General features: G+C 40.9%; 1 protein-coding gene across 2 annotated transcripts in view; it reads right to left on the bottom strand.

Annotated features, from left to right (window-relative positions):
• LOC139581445 (A disintegrin and metalloproteinase with thrombospondin motifs 2-like) overlaps positions 1-24321 on the bottom strand; it is a 228267-nt gene that overhangs the window by 26561 nt on the left and 177385 nt on the right. For both annotated transcript variants that reach the window (XM_071411213.1, XM_071411214.1), the window contains exon 5: positions 4940-5023. In XM_071411213.1, coding sequence (XP_071267314.1) covers positions 4940-5023 — 84 coding nt within the window. The remainder of the gene's footprint in view (positions 1-4939; positions 5024-24321) is intronic.

Genomic DNA, 24321 nt, shown 5'->3' with positions numbered 1-24321 from the left:
AGGAAAAAACATTGTTGCAGATGTTCAGACAGACATTCATGTGTCTCTTCAATCAGGCTTGGTCAGTGACAAGAGCTTCTCATGCATCGTATTATTCCTGCTATGACCAGTCGGTGGCAGTGCTGCAGTGGCAGTCACAGGGTGGTCCTGGTGCCAAGCTAAGCTAATATACCTTGGGTGTTATGGGGTACATATATACCTAAAACCACAAACATTTAAAGACATATTCTCCTACTGCACATACACCGAGTCACCTTTCTAACAGAAATGTTTTGATTTTGTGAAATTCATACAAAAACATGTACACAATGGTTAGATTTTCCCGGAATAATACATACACCTACATATAGACCCTTCACACTCTCTCTCCTTCACCTCTCCTGCTCTTTCTTACTGTGTCAGCCACTCCTTTGTATTCTCTCTCTCCTTCTATTTTCAACATACACACGGTACAGTTCAGTTCAGCCTCTCTGTGCTGCAGTGAAGACAGAGTATGCCCGCTTCTTTGCTCACATGATGGAGTATGAAGTGTACGTGGTACACTAACATATCTATGTGTGTGTGTGTGTGTGTGTGTGTGTTTGTTTGTGTGTGTGTGTTCAGGGTCATTCGGCCAATCTGCAGGCTGCCTGTGTGCACTGCTCCGTTGCCACAGTAATTGGGGATGATGGACAGCCGGAGATCTGGCCTGAGCTGCATGCGGATAGGGGCGGGGCCATGAGAGACGGTCTATGAGTGTGTCTGTTTGTGTGCATGTGTGTGTGTGTGTGTGTGCATGCCAGTGTGTGTTTGTGTGCTCGTGAGTGTGTATGTCTGTACTCTGAAGAATTCCATTGGGACAAGACAGCGAGAGGAGAAGGAAGAGGAGGGCAGTGAATCTGGGGTGGTAGGGGCCAAGTTGAAAAGTCAAAATAGGCTATATCATAAAAATGTAGGAAAACAAAAATTAGCTTTTTGGTCTTCATTTAAGGTTAGGGATAGACATAAGGTTAGCAGTGTGGTTAAAGTTAGGGTTAAGGTTAGGTTTAAAATCAGATTTTAAGAAGATAAATAGTAGAACTTCTGTCTTTGCACCTTGGCCAGATAGTGTCAACTGAAGGGAGTATAGATGATGTGACATAAAGGAATAAAGATGATGTGACAGAGGAATATAGATGATGTGATATAAAGGAATAAAGATGATGTGACAGAGGAATATAGATGATGTGATATAGAGGAATATAGATGATGTGATATAGATGATGTGACAGAGGAATATAGATGATGTAATATAAAGGAATAAAGATGATGTGACAGAGGAATATAGATGATGTGATATAGAGGAATATAGATGATGTGACATAAAGGAATAAAGATGATGTGACAGAGGAATATAGATGATGTGATATAGAGGAATATAGATGATGTGATATAGAGGAATATAGATGATGTGATATAGATGATGTGACAGAGGAATATAGATGATGTAATATAAAGGAATGAAGATGATGTGATATAGAGGCATAGGAATATCAATTATGTGATATAGATGAATATAGATGATGTGATATAAAGGAAAATAGATTATGTGATATAGAGGTAAATTAAAATAGATGATGTGATATAGAGTTAAAGGAATATAGATTATGTGATACAGAGGTAAAGGAATATAGGTGACATGATATAAAGGAATATAGATGATGTGATATAGAGGTAAAGGAATATAGATGATGTGATATAGAGGTAAAGGAATATAGATGATGTGATACAGAGGTAAAGGAATATAGATGATGTGATACAGAGGTAAAGGAATTTAGGTGATGTTATATAAAGGGATATGGATGATGTGATATAGAGGAAAAGGAATACATATGATGTGATATAGAGGTAAAGGAATATAGATGATGTGATATAGAGGTAAATGAATACAGATGATGTGATATAAAGGAATACAGATGATGTGATATAAAGGAATATAGATGATGTGATATAAAGGAATATAGATGATGTGATATAAAGGAATATAGATGATGTGATATAAAGGAATATAGATGATGTGATATAGAGGTAAAGGAATATAGATGATGTGATATAGAGGTAAAGGAATATAGATGATGTGATATAGAGGTAAAGGAATACAGATGATGTGATATAAAGGAATACAGATGATGTGATATAAAGGAATATAGATGATATGATAAAAAGGAATATAGACGATGTGATATAGAGGTAAAGGAATATAGATGATATGATATAGAGGTAAAGGACTACAGATGATGTGATATAAAGGAATACAGATGATGTGATATAAAGTAACATGGATGATGTGATGTAGAGGAATATAGATGATGTTATATAGAGGTAAAGGAATATAGATGATGTGATATAAAGTAACATGGATGATGTGATATAAAGGGATATAGATGATGTGATATAAAGGGATACAGATGATGTGATATAGAGGTAAAGGAATATAGATGATGTGATATGGAGGTAAAGGAATATAGATGATGTGATACAGAGGTAAAGGAATATAGATGATGTGATGTAGAGGAATATAGATGATATTATATTAAGGAATGAAGACGATGCGATATAGAGGTAAAGGATAATAGATTATGTCATATAAAGGAATATAGATGATGTGATACAGAGGTAAAGGAATATAGATGATGTGATATAGAGGTAAAGGAATATAGATGATGTGATATAGAGGTAAAGGAATATAGATGATGTGATATAGTGGTAAAGGAATACAGATGATGTGATATAAAGTAATGAAGACGATTTGATATAGAGGAATATAGATGATGCGATATAGAGGTAAAGGAATATAGATGATGCGATATAGAGGTAAAGGAATATAGATGATGTGATATAGAGGTAAAGTAAAAAAGATGGTGTTAGAGGTAAAGGAATATAGATGATATGATAAAAAGGAATATAGACGATGTGATATAGAGGTAAAGGAATATAGATGATGTGATATAGAGGGATACAGATGATGTGATATAAAGTAACATGGATGATGTGATGTAGAGGAATATAGATGATGTGATATAAAGGGATACAGATGATGTGATATAGAGGTAAAGGAATATAGATGATGTGATATAAAGGGATACAGATGATGTGATATAGAGGTAAAGGATTATAGATGATGTGATATAGAGGTAAAGGAATATAGATGATGTGATACAGAGGTAAAGGAATATAGATGATGTGATGTAGAGGAATATAGATTATATTATATTAAGGAATGAAGACGATGCGATATAGAGGTAAAGGATAATAGATGATGTCATATAAAGGAATATAGATGATGTGATACAGAGGTAAAGGAATATAGATGATGTGATATAGAGGTAAAGGAATATAGATGATGTGATATAAAGGAATATAGATGATGTGATATAGAGGTAAAGGAATATAGATGATGTGATATAGAGATAAAGGATAATAGAATGTGATCTAAAGGAATATAGATTATATGATATAAAGGAATATAGACTATGTGTTATGAAGGAATATAGATGGTGTGATATAAATGAATATAAATTATATGATATAAAGGAATACAGATGATGTGATATAAATGAATACAGATGATGTGATATAAAGGAATATAGATTATATTATATAAAGGAATATAGATGATGTGATATAAAGGAATATAGATGATGTGATATAAAGGAATATAGATGATGTGATATAAAGGAATATAGATAATGTGATATAAAGGAATATAGATAATGTGATATAAAGGAATAGAGATGGTGTGATATAGTGGAATATAGATGTTGTGATATAAATAAATATAGACGATGTGATATAAAGGAATATAGATGATGTGATATAGAGGTAAAGGAATATAGATGATGTTATATAAAGGAATATAGATGATGTGATTTAAAGGAATATAGATGTTGTGAGATAAAGGAATATAGATGATGTGATATATAGGTAAAGGAATGTAGATGATGTGATACAGAGATAAAGGAATATAGATGATGTTATATGGAGGTAAAGGAATATAGATGATGTGATATAAAGGAATATAGATGATGTGATATAGAGGTATAGGAATGTAGATGATGTGATACAGAGATAAAGGAATATAGATGATGTTATATGGAGGTAAAGGAATATAGATGATGTGATATAAAGGAATATAGATGATGTGATATAGGGGTAAAGCATATTCGAGGGTAGTGACATTACATTCTATCTAACCTATATCTATAGTAACATCCTGCAGGGTAGTCCTTTCTCAATCACACACACACACCATACAGGCATGCACGTGCACACACACTAACAGATAGATAGGTAGAATTACACTGCAGCATCCACGGGTCTGTCTGCCTGTCTTCCTGTCAGTCTGCCTGTCTGTCTGCCTGTATGCCCGTCTGTCTGTCTGCCTGTCTGTCTGCCTGTATGCCTGTCTGTCTGTCTGCCTTTCTGTCTGCCTGTCTGAAGGCTATTATCGATTTTTTATCTTAGTCTGGACTTCCCATGATTCCTTGCTCCAGCCCACCAGAGGAAAAGCCGGTTGCATAACGGCAGTTTTTCTGTGTGCTTTGGTGCTGAACTGTGAAGGCGTGTGACTTTGAAAACCCTCCCCTGGGATCCACATGCTTTTAGTTCCACTTTTGCTCAGTCCACTGGAATAACAGGCTGTAGGCCTCTGTGAGTGTGGAGAGGGTTGTGTGTGTGTGTGTGTGTGTGTGTGTGTGTGTGTGTGTGTGTGTGTGTGTGTGTGTGTGTGTGTGTGTGTGTGTGTGTGTGTGTGTGTGTAAAGCTGCAGAAAACACACAAAAAAAGCTAAAATGACTGTAGCCAGTCTTTCAAGGAACAGAGTCAAACCTGATGGAATCATATATTTTTACTTATGGTCAAATGTAGAATCCATATAGTGATATAAAGCAAAAGTGACAACACTCCACACCCTCTCTCTTACCTTCCCATAGCCTAGCATGATGATTCGTACTAGCACCACGTTGATCCTGGCTCCCAGAGAGGGGTCATGGTAAATCTCATTCACCTGCACAGACAAAGACACAGAGACATTTAATAACAGAGAAAGATAAAGAAAGAAAGAAAGAGAGAGAGAGAGACAGAGACAGAGAAAGAGACAGAGACAGACACAGAGAGAGAAAGAGAGAGAGGCAGAGACAGACACGGAGACACAGAGAGAGGTAGAGACAGAGAGAGACAGAGACAGAGAGAGACAGACACAGAGACAGAGTGAGAGACAGAGACAGACACAGAGAGAGAAAGAGAGAGAGAGGCAGAGACAGAGACAGACACAGAGAGAGAGAGAAAGAGAGAGGTAGAGACAGAGAGAGAGAGAAAGAGAGAGACAGAGACAGAGACAGACACAGAGACAGAGAGAGAAAGAGTTGAGTTGGGGAGAAAAAGAAAGAGGATGTATTCTTAGAGAGCTTCAGGGAGAGGGAAGGAGAGGTGAAAGACAGGATGAGAGATGGGAAGATAAAGCTAGAAACAAGGAGGGGAGGTAGAGAAAGAGAGGGAACAGAGGTGTAGTTGTTCTTCCCACTTCTCTTTATCGCCTTGAGAGCGGGAACTGGTTGCTAGGCAACCCCCAAACCAACTCAGGGACAAGGTTGCCCCCTCTGTGTAGTCCCAGACCTAGGGCAGCAACACCACTAGGTCTCATGGTAACGTTCCGATGAGGGTCCTCTTCACACAGAATCTCCCAACAAATCACCAGGCAGACATGCCAAACCAAAGATTGCATGGGAAAACCTTTGCAGTGGTTTAGGTGAAGGTAGTTGAGCTCCATCTTGCTAGATACTATTTTGTGTCTGGGGGATGTGTACACTAGGACAAAAAGTGGATAGGGCAGTGATTTAAGAAAATCAGATGTCCCAACTCCGCTCTTTCCTATATGCCAAACTGATGTTGTCTACTTACAGACGTGTTAAGCTGGAACATTGGTGCAATGTGGGAGGCACCCATCTGACTGTCTGTCTGTCTGTCTGTCTGCATCTCTGCCTGTCTGTCTTTCTCTCTGACTGTCTGTCTGTCTGTCTGTCTGACTGCATCTCTGCCTGTCTGTCTTTCTCTCTTCCTGTCTTTCTCTCTGTCTGTCTGTCTGTCTGTCTGTCTGTCTGTCTGTCTGTCTGTCTGTCTGTCTGTCTGTCTGTCTGTCTGTCTGTCTGTCTGTCTGCCTGTGTATATCTCTCTTCCTGTCTGTCTCTCTGCCTGTCTCTCTTCTTGTCTGTCTCTCTGCCTGACTCTCTTCCTGTCTTTTGCTCTGTCTGTCTCTCTCTCTCTGTCTGTCCTACTACTCCTTAATGTAGCACAGCATTCCTTCATTATCTTTCACGGCTTTCCAGGAATAACACATCCAGAGGTGATGTGTGGGAGAACAAGGAATCAAATCAAATAAAATGTCACATGCGCCGAATACAACAGCTGTAGACTTTACCGTGGAATGCTTACTTACGAGCCCATTGCCAACAATGCAGAGTTAAAAAGTAAGACAAATATTTGCTAAATAAAAAAGGAAATGTTTACACAATGAAAAATATAACGAGGCGATATACAAGGAGTACCAGTGCCGAGTCAATGTGCAGGGGTACGAGGTAGTTGAGGTAACTGAGGTAATACAGTATGTACATGTGGGTCGGGGTAAAAGTGACTAGGCAGTCATGATATATAATAAACAGAGCAGCAGCAGCATATGTAAAGAGGGAAGTGTAGAGTATCTACAGTGTGTGTGTGTGTGTGTGTGTGTGTGTGTGTGTGTGTGTGTGTGTGTGTGTGTGTGTGTGTGTGTGTGTGTGTGTGTGTGTGTGTGTGTGTGTGTGTGTGTGTGTGTGTGTGTGTGTGTGTGTGTGTGTGTGTGTGTGTGTGTGTGTTTCTGTGCGTTTTTTTCTCTCTATATTTTTAAAATGTAACCTTTATTTAACTAGGCAAGTCAGTAAAGAACAAATTCTTATTTAAAATAACAGCCTACACCTGCCAAACCCGGACGACGCTGGGCCAATTGTGCTCCGCCCAATGGGACTCCCAATCACAGCCGGTTGTGATACAGCCTGTAATCAAACCAGGGACTGTAGCGACGCCTTTAGCACTGAGATGCAGTGCCTTAGACCGCTGCACCACTCTGGAGTGTGTGTGTGTGGAGTCAATACGCATTTGTGTGTGTGTGTTTTGTGCATGTGACCGTATTGTGTGTGTGTGTGTGTTGGAGTGTCAGAGTACTATGTGTGAGTGTGTGGGTAGAGTCCAGTGAGTGTGTGGGTAGAGTCCAGTGAGTGTGTGGGTAGAGTCCAGTGAGTGTGTGGGTAGAGTCCAGTGAGAGTGTGGGTAGAGTCCAGTGAGTGTGTGGGTAGAGTCCAGTGAGCGTGTGGGTAGAGTCCAGTGAGCGTGTGGGTAGAGTCCAGTGAGTGTGTGGGTAGAGTCCAGTGAGTGTGTGGGTAGAGTCCAGTGAGCGTGTGGGTAGAGTCCAGTGAGTGTGTGGGTAGAGTCCAGTGAGTGTGTGGGTAGAGTCCAGTGAGCGTGTGGGTAGAGTCCAGTGAGCGTGTGGGTAGAGTCCAGTGAGTGTGTGGGTAGAGTCCAGTGAGTGTGTGGGTAGAGTCCAGTGAGTGTGCGGGTAGAGTCCAGTGAGTGTGCGGGTAGAGTCCAGTGAGTGTGTGGGTAGAGTCCAGTGAGCGTGTGGGTAGAGTCCAGTGAGTGTGTGGGTAGAGTCCAGTGAGTGTTTGGGTAGAGTCCAGTGAGCGTGCATAGAGCCAGTGCAAGAGAGTCCGCGCAAAATCAGTCCAGGCAGCCATTTGGTTGTTGTTCAGCAGAATTATGGCTTGTGGGGTAGAAGCTGTTCAGGGTTGTGTTCGTCCCAGACTTGGTGCTCCGGGACCACTTGCAGTGCGGTAGCAGAGTGCGGTAGCAGAGTGCGGTAGCAGAGTGCGGTAGCAGAGAGAACAGTCTATGACTTGCGTGTCTGGAGTCTTTGACAATTTTTAGGGCCTTCTTCTGACACCGCCTGGTATAGAGGTCCTGGATGGCAGGAAGCTTGGCCCCAGTGATGTACTGGGACGTACGCACTACCGTCTGTAGCACCTTGTGATCGGATGCCGACCAGTTGCCATACCAAGCGGTGATGCAAACAGTCAAGATACTCTCAATGGTGCAGCTGTAGAACTTTTTGAGGATCTGAGGGCCCATGCCAAATCTTTTCAGTGTCCTGAGGAGGAAGAGGCGTTGTCGTGCCCCCTTCACGACTGTGTTGATGTGTGTGGACCATGATAGGTCCTTAGTGATGTGGACACTGAGAAACTTGAAGCTCTCGACCTGCTCCACTATGGCTCCATCGATGTGAATTGGGCCATGTTCGGCCCTCCATTTCCTGTAGTCCATGATCAGCTCTTTTGTCTTGCTCTAACCTCCTCCCTATAGGCTACCTCATCGTCATCGGTGATCAGGCCTACCACTGTTGTGTCGTCTGCAAACTTAATGATGGGTGTTGGAGTCGTGCATGTCCACGCAGTCGTGGGTGAACAGGGAGTACAGGAGGGGACTGAGCACACACCCCTAAGGGACCCCCGTTTTGAGGGTCAGCGTGGCAGATGTCTTATTGCCTACCCTCATCAACTGGGGGTGGCCACTCAGGAAGTCTAGGATCCAGTTGCAGAGGGAGATGTTCAGTCCCAGGGTCCTGATATTGTTGATGAGCTTGGAGGGCTCTATGGTGTAGAACGCTGCACTGTAGTCATTGGTGGGAAAGGGCAGTGTGGAGTGCAATAGAGATTGCGTCATCTGTGGATCTGTTGGGGCAGTATACAAAATAAACTGGCTACCTTGGCGTTCTTAGGCACAGGGACTATGGTAGTCTGCTTGATACAGGTATTACAGACTGGGTCAGAGAGAGGAAGGACATTTCTGACTGAACATCTCCAACAATGTTTTTATTCTCTCTTATTTTATTTAGGGTTAGGGTTAGGGTTAACCCTAACTAGGCAAATCAGTGAAGAAAAAATTATTGATTACAATGACGGCCTACCAAGAGGAAAATTGCGACAAAACACACAACACAACAAGAGAGACATCACAACACTACATAAAGAGAGACACCACTACATAAAGAGAGACCTAAAACAACACTACATAAAGAGAGACAACACTACATAGAGACAACACTACATAAATAGAGACACCACTATAGAAAGAGAGACACCACTATATAAAGAGAGACAACACTATATAAAGAGAGACACCACTACATAAAGAGAGACCTAAGACAACACTAGATAAAGAGAGACAACACTACATAGAGACACCACTACATAAAGAGAGACCTAAAACAAAACTACATAAAGAGAGACAACACTATATAAAGAGAGACATTACATAAAGAGAGACAACACTACATAAAGAGAGACAACACTACATAAAGAGAGATAACATTACATAAAGAGAGACACCACTACATAAAGAGAGACCTAAGACAACACTAGATAAAGAGAGACAACACTACATAGAGACACCACTACATAAAGAGAGACCTAAAACAAAACTACATAAAGAGAGACAACACTATATAAAGAGAGACATTACATAAAGAGAGACAACACTACATAAAGAGAGACAACACTACATAAAGAGAGACCTAAGACAACACTACATAAAGAAAGACAACAATACATAAAGAGAGACATAAGACAACACTACATAAAGACATACACCACTACATAAAGAGAGACATAAGACAACACTACATAAAGAGAGACAACACTACATAAAGAGAGACACCACTACATAAAGAGAGACCTAACACAACACTACATAAAGGGAGACAACAATACATAAAGAGAAACAATACGATTTAAAGAGAGACCTAAGACAACACTACATAAAGAGAGACAACACTATATAAAGAGAGACAACACTATATAAAGAGAGAGACCACTACATAAAGAGAGACCAAAGACAACACTACATAAAGAGAGACAACACTATTTAAAGAGAGACAACACTATATAAAGAGAGACACCACTACATAAAGAGAGACAACACCCCAACACTACATAAAGAGAGGCCCAAGACAACACTATATAAAGAGAGACACTACTAGATAAAGAGAGACAACACTATATAAAGAGAGACAACACTACATAAATAGAGACAACACTACATAAAGAGAGACACCACTATATAAAGGGAGACCTAAGACATCACTACATAAAGAGAGACAACACTACATAAAGAGAGACCTAAGACAACATTACATAAAGAGAGACAACACTACATAAAGAGAGACAACACTACATAAAGAGAGACAAAACTACATAAAGAGAGACAACAATACATAAAGAGAGACCTAAGACAGCACTACATAGAGACAACACTACATAAAGAGAGACAACACTATATAAAGAGAGACAACACTACATAAAGAGAGACAACACTACAAAAATAGAGACCTAAGACACACAACATAAAGAGAGACAGCACTACATAAAGAGAGACAAAAGTACATAAACAGAGACACCACAACACTACATAAAGAAAGACAACACTACATAAAGAGAGACACCACTACATAAAAAGAGACCTAAGACAACACTACAAAAAGAGAGACAACACTACAGAAAGAGAGACACCACTACATAAAGAGAGACCTAAGACAGCACTACATAAAGAGAGACAACACTACATAAGAAGAGACCTAAGACAGCACTACATAAAGAGAGACAACACTACATAAAGAGAGACAACACTACATAAAGAGAGACAACACTACATAAAGAGAGACAACACACATGAAGAGAGACCTAAGACAACACGACATAAAGAGCGACAACACCACATAAAGAGAGACAACACTACATAAAGGGAGACCTAAGACATCACTACATAAAGAGAGACAACACTACATAAAGAGAGACAAAACTACATAAAGAGAGACAACAATACATAAAGAGAGACCTAAGACAGCACTACATAGAGACAACACTACATAAAGAGAGACAACACTATATAAAGAGAGACAACACTACATAAAGAGAGACAACACTACAAAAATAGAGACCTAAGACACACAACATAAAGAGAGACAGCACTACATAAAGAGAGACAAAAGTACATAAACAGAGACACCACAACACTACATAAAGAAAGACAACACTACATAAAGAGAGACACCACTACATAAAAAGAGACCTAAGACAACACTACAAAAAAAGAGACAACACTACAGAAAGAGAGACACCACTACATAAAGAGAGACCTAAGACAGCACTACATAAAGAGAGACAACACTACATAAGAAGAGACCTAAGACAGCACTACATAAAGAGAGACAACACTACATAGAGAGAGCCAACACTACATAAAGAGAGACCTAAGACAACACTAGATAAAGAGAGACAACACTACATAGAGACACCACTACATAAAGAGAGACCTAAAACAAAACTACATAAAGAGAGACAACACTATATAAAGAGAGACATTACATAAAGAGAGACAACACTACATAAAGAGAGACAACACTACATAAAGGGAGACCTAAGACATCACTACATAAAGAGAGACAACACTACATAAAGAGAGACAAAACTACATAAAGAGAGACAACAATACATAAAGAGAGACCTAAGACAGCACTACATAGAGACAACACTACATAAAGAGAGACAACACTATATAAAGAGAGACAACACTACATAAAGAGAGACAACACTACAAAAATAGAGACCTAAGACACACAACATAAAGAGAGACAGCACTACATAAAGAGAGACAAAAGTACATAAACAGAGACACCACAACACTACATAAAGAAAGACAACACTACATAAAGAGAGACACCACTACATAAAAAGAGACCTAAGACAACACTACAAAAAGAGAGACAACACTACAGAAAGAGAGACACCACTACATAAAGAGAGACCTAAGACAGCACTACATAAAGAGAGACAACACTACATAAGAAGAGACCTAAGACAGCACTACATAAAGAGAGACAACACTACATAGAGAGAGCCAACACTACATAAAGAGAGATCTAAGACAACACTACATAAAGAGAGACAACACTACATAAATAGAGACACCACTACATAAAGAGAGACCTAAGACAGCACTACATAAAGAGAGACAACACTACATAAGAAGAGACCTAAGACAGCACTACATAAAGAGAGACAACACTACATAAAGAGAGACCTAAGACAACATTACATAAAGAGAGACAACACTACATAAAGAGAGACAACACACATGAAGAGAGACCTAAGACAACACGACATAAAGAGCGACAACACCACATAAAGAGAGACAACACTACATAAAGAGAGACCTAAGACAACATTACATAAAGAGAGACAACACTACATAAAGAGAGACAACACACATGAAGAGAGACCTAAGACAACACGACATAAAGAGCGACAACACCACATAAAGAGAGACAACACTACATAAAGAGAGACAACACTACATAGAGAGAGATAACATTACATAAAGAGAGACAACACAACACTACATAAAGAGAGACAACACTACATACAGAGAGAGAACACTACATAAAGAGCGACACCACTACATAAAGAGAGACCTAAGACAACATTACATAAAGAGAGACAACACTACATAAAGAGAGACAACACACATGAAGAGAGACCTAAGACAACACGACATAAAGAGTGACAACACTACATAAAGAGAGATAACATTACATAAAGAGAGACAACACAACACTACATAAAGAGCGACAAGACTACATAAAGAGAGACAACACTACATAAAGAGAGACAACACTACATAGAGAGAGATAACATTACATAAAGAGAGACACCACAACACTACATAATGAGAGACAGTACTACATAAAGAGAGACACCACTACACTACATAGGGAGAGACACCACAACACTACTTAAAGAGAGACACCACAACACTACATAAAGAGAGACAACACTACATAAAGAGAGACAACACTAAATAAAGACAGACAGCACTACATAAAGAGAGACGTCACTACATAAAGATAGACCTAAGACAACACTACATAAAGAGAGACAACACTACATAAAGGGAGACCTAAGACAACATTACATAAAGAGAGACACCACAACACTACATAAATAGAGACCTAAGACAACACTACATAGAGGCACTACATAAATAGAGACAACACTACATAGAGACAACACTACATAAAGAGAGACACCACAACACTACATAAAGAGAGACACCATAACACTACATAAAGAGAGACAACACTACATAGAGAGAGACAACATTACATAAACCACAACACTACATAAAGAGAGACCTAAGACAACAACACAGCATTGCAGCAACACATGACAACAACATGGTAGCAACATAACATGACAACAAAACACTAGCAACACAATATGGCAGCAGCACAACATGGTAGAAACACAAGCATGGTACAAACCTTGTTGGGCACAGACAACAGCACAAAGGGCAAAAAGATAGAGAAAACAAATACATCACGTGTAGCAACCTCAAGTGTCCATAATTGAGTCTTTGAATGTAGAGATGGAGATTTAACTGTCCAGTTTGAGTGTTTTTTTGCAGCTTGTTCCAGTCGCTAGCTGCAGCAAACTGAAAAGAGGAACGAGGGGTGTGAGTGGTTTGGGGACCTTTAACAGAATGTGACTGGCAGAACGGGTGTTGTACCGTATGTGGAGGATGTGAGTTGCAGTATGCATCTGTAAGAGGGGGTAGAGAGGGAGGGAATCAGCAGTGTTAGTTCAGAGTGTTAGTTCAGAATGTTAGTTCAGAGTGTTAGTTCAGAGTGTTAGTTCAGAATGTTAGTTCAGAGTGTTAGTTCAGAGTGTTAGTTCAGAATGTTAGTTCAGAATGTTAGTTCAGAGTGTTAGTTCATAATGTTAGTTCAGAATGTTAGTTCAGAATGTTAGTTCAGAGTGTTAGTTCAGAATGTTAGTTCAGAGTGTTAGTTCAGAACGTTAGTTCAGAGTGTTAGTTCAGAATGTTAGTTCAGAATGTTAGTTCAGAGTGTTAGTTCAGAATGTTAGTTCAGAGTGTTAGTTCAGAATGTTAGTTCAGAATGTTAGTTCAGAGTGTTAGTTCAGAATGTTAGTTCAGAGTGTTAGTTCAGAATGTTAGTTCAGAGTGTTAGTTCAGAATGTTAGTTCAGCATGTTAGTTCAGAGTGTTAGTTCAGCGTGTTAGTTCAGAGTGTTAGTTCAGAATGTTAGTTCAGAGTGTTAGTTCAGAATGTTAGTTCAGAATGTTAGTTCAGAGTGTTAGTTCAGAATGTTAGTTCAGAGTGTTAGTTCAGAATGTTAGTTCAGAGTGTTAGTTCAGAATGTTAGTTCAGAGTGTTAGTTCAGAATGTTAGTTCAGAATGTTAGTTCAGAGTGTTAGTTCAGAATGTTAGTTCAGAGTGTTAGTTCAGAATGTTAGTTCAGAGTGTTAGTTCAGAATGTTAGTTCAGAATGTTAGTTCAGAATGTTAGTTCATAGTGTTAGTTCAGAATGTTAGTTCAGAGTGTTAGTTCAGAATGTTAGTTCAGAGTGTTAGTTCAGAACGTTAGTTCAGAACGTTAGTTCAGAGTGTTAGTTCAGAATGTTAGTTCAGCGTGTTAGTTCAGAGTGTTAGTTCAGAATGTTAGTTCAGAATGTTAGTTCAGAGTGTTAGTTCAGAATGTTAGTTCAGAGTGTTAGTTCAGAATGTTAGTTCAGAATGTTAGTTCAGAATGTTAGTTCAGAATGTTAGTTCAGAGTGTTAGTTCAGAATGTTAGTTCAGAATGTTAGTTCAGAGTGTTAGTTCAGAATGTTAGTTCAGAGTGTTAGTTCAGAATGTTAGTTCAGAATGTTAGTTCAGAATGTTAGTTCATAGTGTTAGTTCAGAATGTTAGTTCATAGTGTTAGTTCAGAATGTTAGTTCAGAATGTTAGTTCAGAGTGTTAGTTCAGAATGTTAGTTCAGAGTGTTAGTTCAGAACGTTAGTTCAGAGTGTTAGTTCAGAGTGTTAGTTCAGAATGTTAGTTCATAGTGTTAGTTCAGAATGTTAGTTCAGAATGTTAGTTCAGAGTGTTAGTTCAGAATGTTAGTTCAGAGTGTTAGTTCAGAACGTTAGTTCAGAGTGTTAGTTCAGAATGTTAGTTCAGAATGTTAGTTCAGAGTGTTAGTTCAGAATGTTAGTTCAGAGTGTTAGTTCAGAATGTTAGTTCAGAATGTTAGTTCAGAGTGTTAGTTCAGAGTGTTAGTTCAGAATGTTAGTTCAGAATGTTAGTTCAGAGTGTTAGTTCAGAGTGTTAGTTCAGAGTGTTAGTTCAGAGTGTTAGTTCAGAATGTTAGTTCAGAGTGTTAGTTCAGAGTGTTAGTTCAGAATGTTAGTTCAGAGTGTTAGTTCAGAGTGTTAGTTCAGAATGTTAGTTCAGAGTCTGCTGCTCACAGATGTGTCCCATTCTCCCTATTATTACCTGATGGCCTTTCTCTGTTACCACGCAGGCCTTTAACTTGGACATGATGCATTCATTAGCACCCACCACAGCCAGGCTAGCTTAATCAGCCACACATGCACACACACACACACACGGACACACACACACCCACACACTGACACACACACACCTATACACACACAGACACACACGGACACACACGGACACACACACACCCACACCCACTCACAAGCACACAGACACACACAGCACTCATATTAGAGTGGATGAGTTGATTATTAACACCATCCAGCCATCTCGCTCATCACAAACAGTGTCTGTCAGTGTAAAGGTCTCCCATCAGTTAGACAGGGAAACAGTGTCCTCTGGGTTGATACAGTATCATTAAGCAGACACTTCATATGCAAGAGATTACAACACAATGGATGTCACAATGGAATGGTCTCTCTCTCTCAGACAGTGGAATTTGACAGACTTTAGGGAGGAATATTGTGCATCACTGACGCTCCCTGTCCTCCTGCCCTTGGCCGTGTGATTATGTGAGAGTGTATGTGTTGGTGATTATGTGACTCGTGCACGGAGCGAGAGAGGTGGGGGGGTTAGGGATCTTTTGATTCAGGTATCACCCGTACATTCCTCTTCATTTCCCATGGACCATTTAAAAAGCTGATCAATGAACTGCATTTCTCAGTCATGTTGTTCACCTCTGTTCTCCTCTCTGGGGGCAGCTTGTTGCTGATTGGGCCTAGAGTGTGTGTGTGTGTTTGTTCATTAATGGACAAGCTCTGGGCTCTTCAATTGGTTGGTCATTGACAAACCAAACCACACTAGAATTTATCAATTGATGCTATTGAGAAAGAAAGGAGGATTTGGAAGAACCAGATTAACATGGGAAGGGAGTAGGAGGTAAACACTCTAGTTGAACTCTACAGACAGGATTCAGAGGTTTCCGTGGGAGCTGACTGACAGACTGCCCACCTCATCTCTGACCCCTATCTCTCTCTCTTCCCTCTCCCACTGTCTCTCCTTCTCATTCTCATTCTCATACTCCCTCTCCCTCCATTTCTTTCTCTCCCTCTCAATGTCCACCGTGACTTCCTGACCTTTAGCTGACCCCAGATTGACCCCTACATGAAGTAATGGCGGTGGAGAGAATGGAGAGAAAATGTTGCCATGGGGTGTAGAGGAAATGTTGCCATGGGGTGTAGAGAAAATGTTATGTAAACAAATTTGTGCTCAAAACTTGAGAGAAATAATATTTTTGTGCGTATGGAACATTTCTGGGAATTTTTTTTTTTTCAGCTCATGAAACATGGGACCAACACTTTTTACATGTTGTGTTTTTATAGTAGTTGTTACCTTGCTAAAGTGATGAGGAATCTAGTTGATATGGACCCTGTACTTTATGTGATGTGAAAATCAAACTTTATTGTGTATTCTTGGAATATCAGAAGATGGTGACTGATCTGTTTGGATGAACTAGTGTCTGTTTTATTAGTAGAGAAAATGTTACCGTGGGGTGTAGAGGAAATGTTACCGTGGGGTGTAGAGGAAATGTTACCGTGGGGTGTAGAGGAAATGTTACAATGGGGTGTAGAGGAAATGTTACCGTGGGGTGTAGAGGAAATGTTACCGTGGGGTGTAGAGGAAATGTTGCCATGGGGTGTAGAGGAAATGTTACCGTGGGGTGTAGAGGAAATGTTGCCATGGGGTGTAGAGGAAATGTTGCCATGGGGTGTAGAGGAAATGTTGCCATGGGGTGTAGAGGAAATGTTGCCATGGGGTGTAGAGAAAATGTTGCCATGGGGTGTAGAGAAAATGTTACCATGGGGTGTAGAGGAAATGTTGCCATGGGGTGTAGAGGAAATGTTGCCATGGGGTGTAGAGAAAATGTTACCATGGGGTGTAGAGGAAATGTTACCATGGGGTGTAGAGAAAATGTTACCATGGGGTGTAGAGAAAATGTTACCATGGGGTGTAGAGGAAATGTTACCATGGGGTGTAGAGAAAATGTTACCATGGGGTGTAGAGAAAATGTTACCATGGGGTGTAGAGAAAATGTTACCATGGGGTGTAGAGGAAATGTTACCATGGGGTGTAGAGAAAATGTTACCATGGGGTGTAGAGAAAATGTTACCATGGGGTGTAGAGGAAATGTTACCATGGGGTGTAGAGAAAATGTTACCATGGGGTGTAGAGAAAATGTTACCATGGGGTGTAGAGAAAATGTTACCATGGGGTGTAGAGGAAATGTTACCATGGGGTGTAGAGGAAATGCTGCAATTTTCAAGCAACTTTTCTGCAATTCTGCCCACGTGTGTATATGATATCTGAGTGAGAGTGACTAAAAAAATCAATGGAGGCCCTCTGGAGGTCAGGACCCTGAAGGTTAGGACCCCTGGGCACGTGACCTTCACCCAGTTGGTATTCGGCCATGATTACTACAAGTCAAGATAGCTGGCTAGACTAACCTACCAATCTAAAACATTTTAGCTGGCATGGGTTAATTGATTGACTGTCAGTGATGGACATAACAAGAGGAAAACTTCTGATGTACAACCACATGTGTATTCTACTATTCTAACTCTCAAAAGAGATCCTGACTTACTTCCTAAAAAAAAGATATATTAAAAGGATAATAATTGGGTCGGGGGCCCCCGACCGGCTGGGGGTCCTAACAGACTTCTTATAGATAACAAGAGAGAGACAGGCTGGCTATAGCTCTGAGTCACTCGTGGGCTAAGCTACTTAGAGTAAGGGTGACCACTTCACGTGGAATATACTGGTTTTTCAGATGAATTATGTATACCTGGATATACAGTACGTACTGGGGAGCAGCGGAAATCAACAGGACTGGAATTGTATATTTTATATTTTATTTTATTTGACCTTTATTTAACCAGGTAGGCTAGTTGAGAACAAGTTCTCATTTGCAACTGCGACCTGGCCAAGATAAAGTGTGACACAGACAACAACACAGAGTTACACATGGAGTAAACAATAAACCATTTTGGGTTGAGAGTGTTCTCTCTGTGTACTTCTCAAGGTACTTTTAAGTACTATCTAGCGGAAAGCATGGCCTGCTAAAGGACTGAATAAAAGCAAGATAAAAAATACTCTACACACTCACACAGCCTGCAGTATATTGTACCCTCAAGCTTCCCTGGTAGAGGAAGATAACACACACGCACACACACACGCACAAACACACAGACACAGAGACACACACACACACACAGACACACACACACATACACACACACACACAAAGCTCACAGACAACAAAAGGTTAAGATAACACAGTCTTCTCTGCTCTGAGACAGCCTCTATGATCTGACCCTGGCAGCCTTGGACAATGATGAGGAGAGAAAGAAAGAGAGCCTCTATGATCTGACCTTGGCAGACTTGGACAATGATGAGGAGAGAAAGAAAGAGAGCCTCTATGATCTAACCCTGGCAGCCTTGGACAATGATGAGGAGAGAAAGAAAGAGAGCCTCTATGATCTGACCCTGGCAGCCTTGGACAATGATGAGGAGAGAAAGAAAGAGAGCCTCTTCAGCGTAGCCATGTTCCTAGATAGAATAAGTGTCACGAATCCCGCCGAAGATGGTGCCTCTTCCCGTTCGGGCGGCGCTCGGCGGTCGTCGTCGCTGGCCTACTAGCTGCCACCGATCCCCTTTTCTGTTTCATTTAGTTGTGTCTGATTTGTTGCACCTGTTTTGTGTTTAGGTTTGATTGTGGGCTATTTAAACCCAGTTGGCCCGCCGACTTTTGTGCGGGCTTGTTTTTCTGTTTGTGGTGTTTCGTTCATTCTTGTGGTGTCTGTTCCTATTCTGTTTAGTCCTGTTTGTTTGGACTGGGACTTTACGCGCCCTTGTGTGTGTGGCGTGACCGTCTCTCTGGTATTTTGGAATATTAAATCCACGTCCTTTTTGAACTACCCTGCTCTCTGCGCCTGACTCCTTCACTCACCACTTTTGGAATCCTGACAATAAGGCCTCAATGGAAGCCACTGAAGGTATGGAGCCATGTTGCCTAATCAAAGGCTGAGGTAATAGCATCCATTGGATCTCCACACCAGTATTAGTCTCAGGGTAGAAGTGCTGATCTAGGGTCAGTTTGACTTTTAAATCATAATGAATAAGAGGGAAAATCTGATCCTAGATCAGAACTCCTACTCTGAGCTTCTCTTTGCTTCACTTACTTTGATGCATGGAGATACCTCATGGAGATACCTCATGGAGATACCTCATGGAGATACCTCATGGAGAAAACTCATGGATATACCTCATGGAGATACATCATGGAGATAACTCATGGAGATACCTCATGGAGATACCTCATGGAGATACCTCATGGAGATACCTCATGGAGAAAACTCATGGATATACCTCATGGAGATACATCATGGAGATACCTCATGGAGATACCTCATGGAGATACCTCATGGAGATACCTCATGGAGAAAACTCATGGAGATACCTCATGGAGATACATCATGGAGATACCTCATGGAGAAACCTCATGGAGATACCTCATGGAGATACCTCATGGAGATACCTCATGGAGATACATCATGGAGATACCTCATGGAGATACCTCATGGAGATACCTCATGGAGATACCTCATAGAGATACCTCATAGAGATACCTCATAGAGATACCTCATGGAGAAACCTCATGGAGATACCTCATGGAGATACCTCATGGAGATACCTCATGGAGATACCTCATGGAGATACCTCATGTAAAAAAGTTAAAAAGCAAAGCTCCAAGTCCTGAGTAAACTCTACCGCCAGAGAGACAGAGAGCGAGACGATCCTAAAGTGAGCAAAGTTAACTTTCAAGAAGAAAGTGGCATAGATGCCATGCGTGGGAGGTTGTTTTGCTTATTTATTTACTGTTTATCGGGTTTTTCAGTAATTTATTCTGAATGCGCTGTTAAAAATCTCTCTGTCTCTGTCTCTAGATGAGAAGGGTGCCTGCAATATGGCTGTGCATTCCCCTCTAAGAGTGTCTTACAGATATCTACAACAGGGAGTCAAAAGTGGAGGGGCTGCTGTTCTTTCACAACACCGGAGTACAGACTAAAACAACTACTAAAACAACTGCTGCTGTTTCTGATAGAAATCTCTGATACCTGTCTGCTGCTTTTTGCACAAAGGCCACACACACACACACACACACACACACACACACACACACACACACACACACACACACACACACACACACACACACACACACACACACACACACACACACACACACACACACACACACACACACACACACACACACACACACACACACACACACGACAAACATACACATGCTCGACAAAAACACACACGTGCATGCATGTACACACACACAGACACGCACAAACACAATCTCTCTCTACTCTCAGATCAGGTTTAATTTTCAGAGATTCAATTCTACATGCCACATTCCCAATAACACACACTCACACACTCCTGGGAGGCAAGTGCTGGGCTAAGCTCTTTGTTGTGTCCTAAATCATATTGTCTGCTGGCTTTGCATCATTCCAATTGTGACACATGACATAACATCTGAAGGGACATTGTGTGAGAGCTGGGGCAGACGACAGGTTTCACTAGCCTGTGACCATTCTGTCGCTCACATGCACGCAAGCACACACAGAAAATATTTGAAATCCCATCATATTCATATAGAGGAGACAGAAAGACAGACAGTGAGATAGGCAGGCAGGCAGGCAGACAGGCAGGCAGGCAGGCAGGCAGACAGGCAGGCAGACAGACTGTGGATTACCTGGGCTGATTGCTGGGTGGAAACATGCAGGGGGAAGAAGGGAATCTGCTGTCTTTCTGCCTGTCTGTAGGTTACATAGTTCCTGTGGATCCATGTGGATAGTTTTCTGTCCTAGTCTCTAGTTCTCTGTCCTAATCCATAGTTCTCTATCCTAGTCTCTAGTTCTCTGCCCTAGTCTCTAGTTATCTGTCCTAGTCTCTAGTTCTCTGTCCTAGTCTCTAGTTCTCTGTCCTAATCTCTGGTGCTCTGTCTTAGTCTCTGGTTCTCTATCCTAGTCTCTAGTTCTCTATCCTAGTCTCGAGTTCTCTGTCCTAGTCTCTAGTTCTCTGTCTTAGTCGCTAGTTCTCTGTCCTAATCTCTAGTTCTCTGTCCTAGTCTCTAGTTCTCTGTCTTAGTCTCTAGTTCTCTGTCTTAGTCTCTAGTTCTCTATCCTAGTCTCTAGTTCTCTATCCTAGTCTCGAGTTCTCTGTCTTAGTCTCTTGTTCTCTGTCTTAGTCGCTAGTTCTCTGTCCTAATCTCTAGTTCTCTGTCTTAGTCTCTAGTTCTCTGCCGTAGTCTCTAGTTCTCTGTCCTAATCTCTAGTTCTCTGTCTTAGTCTCTAGTTCTCTGCCCTAGTTTCTAGATCTCTATCCTAGTCTCTGGTTCTCTGCCCTAGTCTTGAGTTCTCTGTCCTAGTCTCTGGTTCTCTGTCTTAGTCTCTTGTTCTCTGTCTTAGTCGCTAGTTCTCTGTCCTAATCTCTAGTTCTCTGCCGTAGTCTCTAGTTCTCTGTCCTAATCTCTAGTTCTCTGTCTTAGTCTCTAGTTCTCTGCCCTAGTTTCTAGATCTCTATCCTAGTCTCTGGTTCTCTGTCCTAATCTCTAGTTCTATGTCTTAGTCTCTAGTTCTCTGTCCTAATCTCTAGTTCTCTACCCTAGTCTCTAGATCTCTATCCTAGTCTCTGGTTCTCTGCCCTAGTCTTGAGTTCTCTGTCCTAGTCTCTGGTCCTCTGTCTTAGTCTCTAGTTCTCTATCCTAGTCTCTAGTTCTCTATCCTAGTCTCTGGTTCTCTGTCTTAGTCTCTGGTTCTCTGTATTAGTCTCTAGTTCTCTGTCCTAATCTCTAGTTCTCTGTCCTAGTCTCTTGTTCTCTATCCTAGTCTCTGGTTCTCTGTCTTAGTCTCTAGTTCTCTGTCCTAATCTCTTGTTCTCTGTCCTAGTCTCTAGTTCTCTATCCTAGTCTCTAGTTCTCTGTCCCAGTCTCTAGCTCTCTGTCCTAGTCTCTAGTTCTCTGTCCTAGTCTCTAGTTCTCTATCCTAGTCTCTTGTTCTCTGTCCTAGTCTCTAGTTCTCTATCCTAGTCTCTAGTTCTCTATCCTAGTCTCTAGTTCTCTATCCTAGTCTCTAGTTATCTGTCCTAATCTCTAGTTCTCTATCCTAGTCTCTAGTTCTCTGTCCTAATCTCTAGTTCTCTGTCTTAGTCTCTAGTTCTCTGTCCTAGTCTCTAGTTCTCTATCCTAGTCTCTAGTTCTCTGTCCTAATCTCTATTTCTATGTCCTAGTCTCTAGTTCTCTGTCCTAATCTCTAGTTCTTTTTCCTAGTCTCTAGTTCTCTATCCTAGTCTCTAGTTCTCTGTCTTAGTCTCTAGTTCTCTGTCCTAGTCTCTAGTTCTCTATCCTAGTCTCTAGTTCTCTGTCCTAATCTCTATTTCTCTGTCCTAGTCTCTAGTTCTCTGTCCTAATCTCTAGTTCTTTTTCCTAGTCTCTAGTTCTCTGTCCTAATCTCTAGTTCTCTATCCTAGTCTCTAGTTCTCTGTCCTAATCTCTAGTTCTCTGTCTTAGTCTCTAGTTCTCTATCCTAGTCTCTAGTTCTCTGTCTTAGTCTCTAGTTCTCTGTCTTAGTCTCTAGTTCTCTGTCCTAATCTCTATTTCTCTGTCCTAGTCTCTAGTTCTCTGTCCTAATCTCTAGTTCTTTTTCCTAGTCTCTAGTTCTCTGTCCTAATCTCTAGTTCTCTATCCTAGTCTCTAGCTCTCTGTCCTAATCTCTAGTTCTCTGTCCTAGTCTCTAGTTCTCTGTCCTAATCTCTAGTTCTCTGTCTTAGTCTCTAGTTCTCTGTCCTAGTCTCTAGTTCTCTGTCCTAATCTCTAGTTCTCTGTCTTAGTCTCTAGTTCTCTGTCCTAGTCTCTAGTTCTCTGTCCTAATCTCTAGTTCTCTGTCTTAGTCTCTAGTTCTCTGCCGTAGTCTCTAGTTCTCTATCCTAGTCTCTAGTTCTCTGTCCTAATCTCTAGTTCTCTGTCTTAGTCTCTAGTTCTCTGCCGTAGTCTCTAGTTCTCTGTCCTAATCTCTAGTTCTATGTCCTAGTCTCTAGTTCTCTACCCTAGTCTCTAGATCTCTATCCTAGTCTCTGGTTCTCTGCCCTAGTCTCTAGTTCTCTATCCTAGTCTCTGGTTCTCTGTCTTAGTCTCTGGTTCTCTGTATTAGTCTCTAGTTCTCTGTCCTAATCTCTAGTTCTCTGTCCTAGTCTCTTGTTCTCTATCCTAGTCTCTGGTTCTCTGTCTTAGTCTCTAGTTCTCTGTCCTAATCTCTGGTTCTCTGCCCTAGTCTTGAGTTCTCTGTCCTAGTCTCTGGTTCTCTGTCTTAGTCTCTTGTTCTCTGTCTTAGTCGCTAGTTCTCTGTCCTAATCTCTAGTTCTCTGTCTTAGTCTCTAGTTCTCTGTCCTAATCTCTAGTTCTCTGTCTTAGTCTCTAGTTCTCTGCCCTAGTTTCTAGATCTCTATCCTAGTCTCTGGTTCTCTGTCCTAATCTCTAGTTCTATGTCTTAGTCTCTAGTTCTCTGTCCTAATCTCTAGTTCTCTACCCTAGTCTCTAGATCTCTATCCTAGTCTCTGGTTCTCTGCCCTAGTCTTGAGTTCTCTGTCCTAGTCTCTGGTCCTCTGTCTTAGTCTCTAGTTCTCTATCCTAGTCTCTAGTTCTCTATCCTAGTCTCTGGTTCTCTGTCTTAGTCTCTGGTTCTCTGTATTAGTCTCTAGTTCTCTGTCCTAATCTCTAGTTCTCTGTCCTAGTCTCTTGTTCTCTATCCTAGTCTCTGGTTCTCTGTCTTAGTCTCTAGTTCTCTGTCCTAATCTCTTGTTCTCTGTCC

The sequence above is a fragment of the Salvelinus alpinus genome, chromosome 7 (genome assembly GCF_045679555.1).
Source record: "Salvelinus alpinus chromosome 7, SLU_Salpinus.1, whole genome shotgun sequence".
NCBI lineage: Eukaryota > Metazoa > Chordata > Actinopteri > Salmoniformes > Salmonidae > Salvelinus > Salvelinus alpinus.
This window is presented reverse-complemented; position numbering and strand designations above follow the sequence as displayed.